At 32.7% G+C, this 11049-nt stretch overlaps 2 protein-coding genes across 2 annotated transcripts; one reads left to right on the top strand and one right to left on the bottom strand.

Moving 5' to 3' along the window:
• Nucleotides 1-1522: 1522 nt before the first annotated feature.
• LOC131627539 (uncharacterized) lies at nt 1523-2837 on the top strand. Its single transcript, XM_058898382.1, has 2 exons — nt 1523-1748; nt 2155-2837. Exons 1-2 carry the CDS (start codon nt 1578-1580, stop codon nt 2680-2682), a joined length of 699 nt encoding a protein of 232 aa, XP_058754365.1. The 5' UTR covers nt 1523-1577; the 3' UTR covers nt 2683-2837.
• A 4876-nt stretch (nt 2838-7713) lies between these two features.
• On the bottom strand, nt 7714-8703 carry LOC131627538 (kunitz-type trypsin inhibitor-like 2 protein). Its single transcript, XM_058898381.1, has one exon. The coding sequence runs from the start codon at nt 8667-8669 to the stop codon at nt 7998-8000; it is 672 nt and encodes a 223-aa protein (XP_058754364.1). The 5' UTR covers nt 8670-8703; the 3' UTR covers nt 7714-7997.
• Nucleotides 8704-11049: the final 2346 nt, after the last annotated feature.

Genomic DNA, 11049 nt, shown 5'->3' with positions numbered 1-11049 from the left:
TATATATCTATCTATCTATCTATCTATCTATCTATCTATCTATCTATCTCTATCTATCTAGGTAGTTCATAAAATAATCAATTAAAAAGATGAAGGGGCATAAAACCTAACCAATTAAAAAATCGATAGTTGGACATGCCCAACCTATTACTAAAAAACTTTCATAAGTACAAATATGAAGTGAATCCCACCGAATATCGTAGTTAACAAAAAACTTGCATTGGTTAATCTATTTGTAGATGCATTTCGCTCTCTGAAAATGTGATATAATCTAAAGAGCGTAGGTTGTATAAAGTATGCTTGAATTTAATTAAAATATGCCTAGTGATAATATTCAAATTTGAAAATGATTGAATAGTTAGCATCGAGTCAGTTTGTAGCCAAGGATTTTTTTTCTTTCTATTAGCATATTCAATATAGAAAGCATGATTTCATAGGGGGGCTACCAGAGTGCTTTTCTGGAAAAAATGCTCTTATAGGGGGGGCTACGAGAGCGCTTTTCTGGAAAAAGCGCTCTTATAGAGGGGGCTACCAGAGCGCTTTCAAAAGCGCTTTCGTTACCTACGGCAACACTGGCTTTGGCAGTGCTTTAAAGCGCTTTAGTAGCCCAAAAAAATTGCTTTGGTAGCCCTTTTCCGTAGTAGTGAATTCAGTTTGAAAATAGATGCAAACTTTAATCTTAGATGAGAAAGCTTCCAAGAATCTTCCTAATTTATCTTTAAATGTGTCACCACAAGTTGATATTTCAGGATTTCCTCTTGAAAATTCATATATGTTGTACTTAAACCAATTATGACTAGGAAAGCACCGATTAACGTGTATGATTTTAGATGCCGGAGGAAGTCGAAATTTGATTTCAAAGTATTTAATAATTATAAACTCTTGAATTGAAGAGTACATGTTTCATTTAAAAGAAGTAGATGTCATATAGACCAATTGTTTAAGATGAAAAATATCTTTATCAAGCTCAATGTTACAATTTAAAATCTAATATCATTTCTTGTGTGTCAAATTTTCTAAATAATTATTATGATGAAGGTCATGATCAATTTTTAAATTTGAAAGTTTTAACTTCTACTAGCAAATTTGAATAAACTTTAAATATATATATATATATATATATATTGAAATTTAAGTTTAATTTCCTGGTATAATGTTTTTTGATAACATATTTTTTAAAAAAATTTTAAAATAACTAATTTTTTTTATACATAGTTGAATAAATGCCTTACAAATGTCACCACAAATCTTACTAATCATTTGAAGCATGCAAAGGGGTGCTCAAATATATTTAAAAAAACAATAGTCAAATATATCTTTGTGTATCGCTACAAGATATTCAATTTATAAAATATTTAATTAAAGTTTTCAAAAGGATAATAAAAAAAGAAAGCATAAATAATTGTTTATATGTCTTTATCTCACTCCTTTCATGAATAGAATATGAGAATATTTCAAACTAACCCTTAGGTTATCAATGTACCAATAGATGAAAAATATATATATATAGATGTACACAAACACATAACCGATTGTGCCCATTCAGCTAAAGAAAATCACATATTCAAATTAAAAAAATGGTTGAGTTGGAAAAATATTATATGGATATAATGTTTGTACCATGTGGATTTCTCATCCTTGTTTTATATCATTTCTGGTTATGGCATATGACTCGAACACAGCCATTCACCACAACTTTGGGAAGAGATGCAGATGGTCGAAGATTTTGGGTTCTTGCGATGATGAAGGTAACACATATATAAGACCATAACTTTAAATATATTTTGTTGTTCATATCATATAAATTTTTTTACATCTAGTAATTTGTTAATATTCTTTTAATCTTTTTTTACTTTGTTCCATATCAAATAATTATTTTCATGCAGAGATTTGGTCTAACTTTAATCAGAACCCCGCAAATAGACAATGAAATTGATCTATTTGAATTAATCGGTCACAAGATTGGATATCAATTTTTTTTTTTTTTAAATTATCTTCATGCTCTAAGCTATATGCGTTTTAACTACATCCTCTACTTCAAATTATAAAATATATTTTGTTTTGTTTTGGTTTTTACCAATAATCACAAATAAATATTAAGGAAAATAATTACTTTTCAGTTCTACAGATTGAATTATTTACCAAAATTTGCAGGATATTGAGAACAACCTCGTTGCAGTCCAAAGTCTTCGAAACCTAATAATGGGAACAACGCTAATGTCAACAACATCAATTTTCCTATGTGCTGGTCTAGGAGCAATTATAAGCAGCACTTATAGTGTTAAAAAGCCAATCAAAGAATCAGTTTTTGGAGCACATGGTGATTTTGTGGTAGTACTAAAATATGCAATAGTACTAACAATATTATCATTCTCATTTGTGTGCAACACTCTCTCTTCAGCATTTATCAATCAAGTGAATATGCTAATTTGCATTCCACAAAATGTTAAGTCTATGGTGACCCCAGAATATTTGTCCCACCATATTGCAAAGGCTATGTTACTAAACTTAGTTGGAAATAGGCTTTTCTATACTGCAATTACAATTCAACTTTGGATCTTTGGGCCATTGTTACCTTTCCTCTCTTCAATGTTAATGGTTTGTATACTATATAATCTTGACTTTGTTGGTGGGACCCGCCCTAAGAATGAAGAGATGGATTTTATACATAGTGATGCATGAGTGATACTACTAAAAATATATTACATTATAGAGTCGTTTAATATGAATCCGATGTAAAGATGGAATTTACTTTTTTTAAGAATGATATTGAAATGTTTAATTTGTATCTTAAATAAACCTAACTTGTGAAATTAATAGAAACTTATTTTTATTTATGATATGTAAAAAAAATTGAATGGAAAATAATTATATATATATATATATATATATATATATATATATATATATATATATATATATATATATATATATATATATATATATATAAGGAGGACAAAAGTATAAGAAATATAGTGGAGCTACCAAGAAAGATAGGGAAAGAAAAAGCACAACTGACGACCTACTAAGAAATCATTTTTAGGTAAATGAGATACACCTATCTTTCAAGGCCTCCTCGTCAATTGGAGATCTTGTTAAGATAAAATTATTAGTGGTTTTCTATAAAGTCTAAGCCACGAAATGCCAAATCATTATAAGACATTTTCTACTCCTAGCCAAATCCACCAAGTAGGAAAAATCCTATATCATAAGATTGCAAAAATAGAACAAGTGATAAATATATGGGAGGCAAACTCTAAATACATAGCACATAAACTGTAAGAAAGACTACAACAAAGATCTAAAATAACTCGCCCGATACGTATACTCTTTCTGGTCAGGATCTTATCTTGGAGAAGTTGTCAAGAAAACAAAAACACTTTTGAGGAAGCCTAACTACCTAAAATGGAAGCTAAGAACATGCTAAACTAGATGCTAAGGAAAAAATAGAAGCATGAGACTCAAAAATATTGCGGTAGGCATATACGACAATGTAGATATACTAGTCACTCCTAGTGACCAGTGAAACAATGACTCTCTAGTGAGAAAGTAATACTCTGAATGGTTAGGAGAAGGTCATCCCCCAAATCTTACTCATGGTCAAAGAGAGGTATCCTTCAGTGATAAGGAAAAAGGGAAGTGACCTTGAGATAAATGTTAATTATAAATTGCTTGAATTATTTTATTTCGTTTATGTTACTCTTGGTCCTGTCTAAATAAATATTTCTCACTTAATTCTCTCCAATCCGAATAATCATTTGAAGGTCCGACTTCTTGTTGGGTAGGTAATGGAGGAGAATGAATGGTGAAATCATTTGACATTGGGACACCTGTTTGGGTTTCTTCTAGAAAAATGTCCTTTTATTTGAAGAGGTCATTCTAGTATTTGATTTTGCTTGTAAACAACCAATTATTTTTATTGTTTACCATCATCGTACTTGGATTAGATATCTCAATTAATTTCTCTTTTGTCCGTAATCTGTTTGCAGTGAGAAAAGTGAAACAATCATCTGTATGAGTGATCATCCCCAATATTATCGCCTCTAGAAAACATAATTTAAACTAATGCTCTCTAAATGCAACACATACATGGGTTTTGAATGGTCGATAACTTGTCACCAACGAAGGTATAAATATCTCCAATTAAATTACCCTATAGTGGTCTGACATTCAACTGATTAGGAAACTTTAGTACATTGCATCTAAAGCAATATGTCATATTGTGGTGATAATGGTTGTTTTTGGCATCTTTTCTATATCAGGGATGTCAAAGTTACTAATGGTACAATGGCCTGGATACCAAAGTGTTATTTAACTAACAACCTGGATCCACTATGTGGGTACCTAAATTACCTGTTGGATTTTGGGTAGGAATGTCTTGCCTCCGCGAAAAGGTTGTGGTTTTTACATATCAGGTGTTTAAGACACATGACGGGAGACACTTTGATGTTTATCAAGTTTGATCACAAAGAAGTGGTCACATAAATTATAAACACAAGAAAAAAGGTAAAATATTAGAAGAAGGGGTTGTATGAAATCCCTTCAAAATTACCCTAGAAAGTATTTTATTGGTTAAATAGCATAAACACAATTTACTTAGTATTAGTTAATTATATGACAAACGATATTGTTTTCGATACCTTGAGTTTCTTAATTGAACACAAGTCAAGTAAAAGTATTGTGTTTGACGTTTATAAAGTTGATAACGTCTATTTTCTTGACTTGGTTGATGTGTCAATGTATCGTACTGAATGTTTAGTTGCTAAAATTGAAGTTTCTTGGCTATGGAATAGACATTTAGGACATGTAAATTTTGACTTCATAAATAAGATACATCAAAATATACAGTAGTAGGTCTACAAAAATAAATTTTTCTAAAGAAAGACTTTGTGATTTTTTTCAAATGAGAAAGCAAACAAGAGTGTCTTTTAAATCAAAATAAAAAATTGTTTCAACTTCAAAACCTTTCGAACTTCTCAATCTGGATTGCTCGGTCAGACCGAGAACTAGAGGATAGGATGGTCTTGCAAGGTCATAAGATTGTAGTTGTGATTGGCCCGATAAAAATGATGTGACTCGACCATATCATTTCTCAGCCTACTAGTGGGTTAATCTTTTTATGTTTATTTTTCAACTCATCAAAACAACGTCGTTTTGAGTGAGGAGTAAAAAAAAAACAAAAACTAAAAGAAACAAAAAATGGTTTCCTCTCTCTCCAATTTAGAAAATATTTTGAAACCTAATGAAATAACATGTTTCTTTTCTTTCCCTCAATTGGAACCCTAATCTCTCTAATCCTTCGATCTTTGTAAAACTCGGAACTTCAATTCTTGCAATCAACTATGAACTTCGGTAGAAACCGTATCCCTATTATTGTAGCCTCATCTCCTTATCTCATTGCCTTCAATTTCATCATTTTTGTCAAAATATTAAGTCCACGTATGTTTAAATTTTTCTTCTATTGAGAATGAGATAAATCTTGCAAAAGTAACATCTATTTTTTTTTGTAAGCAAGAATTATATTGATAGGAGAACCCAAATTCTCAAAACTTGATACAAAAAAACCCCGAGCAACTACTCAAGAGGAATTACACGCCAATTGCATCTTACGATAAATAAAAAAGAGGATTTCTACTAAACTCGTAAAAATTACAATTGAGTTGGGTAATTTTGCCAACAAAAGCCCATCTCCAAACCAATGCTTTGACGCCCCAAACTATGTCGGATATATTCCACGAATCTCCCTTAAAAATGATATTGTTTTTCACCGTCCAAAGAGTCCATCAAACCGCCAACCACACCACTCCTTCCTTTCCCTTTCTAACTTTCTCTATCTTTCCGAACTTGAACCATTTCAAAAAGCTTTCCATAAAATCCCCCGCCTTATAATCAACGAAACCAAGCCATTCAGATATATCCTTCCAAATTAAATCCGAATTATAACATAGGAAAAGCGAATAAGTCGTAGTTTCTTCATTCTCACAACAGAAAACCCAAGAAGAGTTAGAATAAGATAAGATACATCTATAAGATAACTCACATCTCGTCAGAAGATTATTGATGAAATACCTCCATTCAAAGGCTTTTATTTTCATCGGCACATCCATCTTCCAAACAATTTTAAGCGCCGAGTCATACTTTCCAAAAGGGCCAAAAGGGGTGTGCATGCAATTGATGATATGAAAGCAGCTTTTCATCGAGAAAATACCTTTCGCGTCTGCATTCCATAATACAGTGTCAATGCAGTTTGAAACAGGCCTGGCAGCGTACACCGCTTGTTGCAACTGCAGCAGCTCCGCTGCTAATGCAACACTAACCCAACTGTTTCGGGTGATGCCGAAGTCCCCCATATCCAAACTCCGTTGCACCAATCACCCATGAGAGCCACCGGGACATCTTGCAAGATAGATTCAGTGAATTTATAAAGTTTGGATTTATGAAATATTTCAAAAAAAATAAATTATATTTGCATAATATAGTAAAGCAAAACTTTTTTTTATTTCATAGAACTTTTTTTAAATTTTATAGATATAAAATTTGTGTTATGAATTTTTATTTTAAAATTTGGATCGATTTTTATTATCGAGTAATCTTATTGAGGATTGAAATGTTATCAATCAAAGAGTGGGAAGTAGGGATTTTTCGGATCATTGCCCAATCTAGTTAAATTCGGGAAGGGTTAATTAGGGGCCAAAGCCGTTTCGTTATAATAATGCTTGGTTCAAACATGATGGTTTCAAACAAACATGAATATAGATTTATTCGTAATAAATTTGAAAAAATGAACATACAACATTATAAGTTTATGACATAAATCAATGAAAAAAATAAATAAAGTGAAATGGAGAGATAGAAAAAAGGTGAAAAAGAATAAGAAAATATAATAAGTGAGATTGAGAAATATTAAGAAAATATAATAAATGAGATTGAAAATAAGAAAAATGGTGAGAAGAGAGTTGGATTTGATCCACCCTATTCATTAATGAAATTGACTATGAGGATAAATGGAACAGAGGTAGGTTTATAGTATTTGGGAGAAGGTTAAATATGTGAGGATTAGTTGAAGAGGTGGGTTTAGAATTATGGTTGGGGAAAAGTTGGGATTAATTGATGAGGTGGATTGTGGATTTAACCATCTAACAATTTATATACTATTAATTTTTTATTTGCATGAAAAATTATTTGCCATTAATTACTACTATTATTTAATGATATTATTAAATTAATTAATTGAGAGGTGAGAAGGTTTATGGGTTGGTAGGTTTATGGTTATTGAGAAGTGTGGATTAATTGAAGAGGTGGATTGTGGATTTAACCATCTAACCATTTTTACACTATTAAATTTTTATTTGCATGAGAAGTTACTTGCGATTAATTACTACTACTATTATTAATGATATTATTGAATTAAGTAATTGAGATGTGAGTGGGTTTAGTAATTAGTTAATTATTAATAATTTTTATTTATATTTTGAATGAGTAATGGATCAATACGTGTGTTACTTTATTTTTTTTTAATTTTTTATTTAATAAAATATATAAATTAGTTAGTGGAATATTTTTAGATATTAATTAAAAAAATTAGTTAGTGGGAGTAAATAATAATGAATAATTAAATAAATCGAATTATTTTTTTAATTTTTTATTTAATAAAATATATAAATTAGTTAGTGGAATATTTTTAGATATTAATTAAAAAAACTAGTAAGGAAGTAAATAATAATAAATAATTAAATAAATAAATAGAATAATAAGAAATTATTAATACATAATTTTTTGACTGAGTGATTTATAATAAATAACGGAGGGAGGAAGCAGTGTACTATATTATGGATTTGGCATAATGAACGTGGCTCCCAATTTTAAGCAACATCAAGAGTAAATAAAACACAATAAAATGAAATACAGGATCAACTCCAACAAAGCAAATGTGTAATTATGTATTAGTTTAAAACTAACACAAATTACTCCATTTATTCATTATAACATAACTAAACCTAACGCATATTACTAGTTTTATCACCCGCATCAGGATTAGGATCAACACCGTCATTAAAGAATTCGACAGGAAAATCATTAACTGACTTCAAAACCAAACGTGAAAAACCTTCTTCAGAATTGAACTCGTTCAGTCCAAGAGGAGCACATTCACCAGTCATTTTGTAACAAAATAAAAGACTATAAGAGCTGCTTCCAGATCGATATTCCGTTATCACAAACTTTCCATTGATTTTTTCAACACCATGATCGTTTTCAGGACCACTAATACCAACATATCTCAGTTGAGTAGTGTTATCAACAAACACCGACCATTCTGATGATTTAGCACAGAGAGGTTTGTCCCTGAACTCAATAACAACATCATAACCAGTAAAGATCTTAGCCTCGGGGCTTTTTGGTATGGTGAACTTAACTGGAAAGCCAAATTCAAAACTAGATTGTACGACATTTAGTGGACATTTTGAATTAGCGGTTTTGCCTAGGGATATCCCTCCACTATAAGCGCTCTCATTTACTGGTTGTATGTAGTATCCGCTACCTTGGATAAGGAGGTCACCATCAGTGTCCAATACATCAGTAGGATAAGAAGGACCAGCGGTGTTTGATGGAAGATTGGTGATGAAAGTAAAGAGGAGGAAGGAAAGGATGAGAGATAAAACGTGATTCATGGTTTCTTGCTTAGGTGTTTTGGTGCTTTCGTTACCTCTGCTGGATCAGTTAGTTATAGAGTTGTAAAGATATTTGGTAGTTTAAATTAGTGGCTGATAGCTATCCTCGTGTTACACATGCTACCTTCATTATTCATACTTCAAGACTTACTATACTAAACTCTTTATAAATTCATTTTAACACCATCAATTCCGAATTAAATAATTTTATATTTGTAGAAACATGTCATGCTAACAATAGTAAGATTTTCGATAGTGTAATTTATTGAGGTTGGATGAAAAAATACATGTTAAGTTTCACATCGATAGTTAAATATTTTTTCTTTTACAAATATAATTAAATTGCTGATACTTAGAAATTCATAATTTAAAAAAAATAATAATAAGAGTTTATCTCAAATACTTTTTTTTTTTCAATAAAAAATAGTAAGAGCTTATCATTATTCTCTTTATAGTGGTCTGACTTTAACTTCCCCTCTCACAGTGAGTGATCCATTTGCAACTAAAAAAATGCTTAAAAAGTAATCTTCCATCACTATACTTATAGTGTTATGTGTGAGAACAAGATGATGATCGGAATAGTGAACTTGAATTTGATGTGAAAGAATAGGTTTTATGAAGATGATGTTTTGATGAAGATAAATCTTCCCCTCTTCTTGGATGTCGGGATAGTTGATTCTGTCAGTGAGAATTGCGATCATGTTTCTTGACAACGGGAACCTCGGGTTCCCCTTGGTTGGGTCGGCGATCTCGGAGCCGAGGAGAAAGACTTCTAGAACGTCTTCGGTGTCTCCGGAAGGGAGATCTTAGCAGGCGTGTTTCTTCTAGGGCTCTAATCCTCTTGTTTTGTTGGAGGATCAAAGCGTTGATCTTGTTAATGGCTTCGAACATGCGGGTCAGATGGGGGTCGGCGTTGGCGGGCACAGACAGTTGTTGAGATCGTTTTGGAATGCTTTCTTGGGCTTTCTTGGATCTTCCTATTTCTATATCTTGGACAGCAAGGTCGCGAGTGTCATCCGGGGAATGAGAGGCGGTTTCCCCATCTCTTTTTGGAGGGATTGCATCCTCCAAGAAAGGGTTGGTGAAATCGATGTTGGACTTGCGCTCGGGAGAGTGAATGATGGAACGGACATTGTGGTTGTCGTGTTGACTGGCCATAATGTGATTGTTGAAGATTGCTTTGGTCTACGTTCGCAGGGGAGGAGAAAAGGGGGAGAGCAAATTTTCCACAGACGGCGCCACTGATCTGACCTGTTGATCAGAACCCGAAAAGGCCTGAGACGTCCATTCAATGTTGGTGATGATGAGAAAAGGGGGTGTACCTGCAAGGAACTTCGACGATCAAGTAAGTGGGAGCACAAATATGTTTTAGTGTTTCAAGGGTTTGAAATTGTGTTACTTGACCCTTTTAAATGAGAGGGTTTATATAATGCCCCCAGTGCTTGGCCATTAGTCCACATTTTGGTCTGGATCACGGATCTAGGCCCAAAACGTGTGGCTGTCAGAATTGTAGGAGTAAACTTAGGAATCCTGGGAAACTGCCTAAAACTAGCCGTTGGCCGGTCAGAGGGGCATTCCTGGTCGACAGGGACGCTTAACAGGCTTGGAATACTCTGCTCCTCGACGGGGAGCATGATGTATGCCTTGTTGCTGGCGCGGAGGCTAATCTGGCCGAGTGCAACTATGGTGAGCTGTCATCAACATGAGGGGGGAGCGAGCCCGACAATGAGACTGGGGAGATGGCGTTCCTACTGCCCTTAGGTGACTGGGCTAAGGCTATTGGGTCGTCCTGGGAGCAGAAGCGGATTGGGCCAGGCCTAGTCATTGGGCCAGTTTAGAAGAAATACTATTAATCAATTGGGAGCTACTGATATTAAGCTGGACTATGAAAAGAGTTATTATTTCTTAGTTCTTTGACAGGTAACTTGGAAGTTCTTCTATTGACAGAGTCACAGTGAATTATTGTGCCAAGTCAAGAAATAGAAAAAAAATTATATGCTACAATAGTGGTGAGGTGGGACACATAAATAATAAAATGAAAGACACATCTACTGAGTTATGTCATACACACCTCGGTCACCTTATTGGGAAAGGACACGATATTCGTTTTATTACAATTTTCTTCTGGTAAATGCATTACTAAAAAATTTACTTTAAGTGACAAAATTAGAGACTAAAAAAGCCTAAAAATTGGTCACTATAGCGTTTTACGATCGATTCAGTGACTACCAATTTTTTGATTGGAAAAGTGATAGTCACTAATCTTTTGTGAATAATTTAATGACTGAACTTTGGCGACCATTCTCATTTGATAATTTAAATTATTTTTAAATAAAACGAAATTAAAAGATGTTGACTCAAAAGATTAAACTCTAAACCT

The sequence above is a fragment of the Vicia villosa genome, unplaced genomic scaffold (genome assembly GCF_029867415.1).
Source record: "Vicia villosa cultivar HV-30 ecotype Madison, WI unplaced genomic scaffold, Vvil1.0 ctg.000366F_1_1, whole genome shotgun sequence".
NCBI classification, from domain to species: domain Eukaryota; kingdom Viridiplantae; phylum Streptophyta; class Magnoliopsida; order Fabales; family Fabaceae; genus Vicia; species Vicia villosa.
The sequence above is the reverse complement of the archived record's forward strand: the minus strand, read 5'-3'. Positions and strand labels throughout refer to the sequence as shown.

What these genes read in the sequence shown, in the direction of transcription:
- LOC131627539 (XM_058898382.1), top strand. Translation starts at nt 1,578, where the DNA reads ATGGTTGAGTTGGAAAAATATTATATGGATATAATGTTTGTACCATGT. An exon ending in GGGTTCTTGCGATGATGAAG is followed by an intron (nt 1,749 to 2,154) that starts GTAACACATATA and finishes CAAAATTTGCAG; the next exon opens with GATATTGAGAACAACCTCGT.
- LOC131627538 (XM_058898381.1), bottom strand. Translation starts at nt 8,669, where the DNA reads ATGAATCACGTTTTATCTCTCATCCTTTCCTTCCTCCTCTTTACTTTC.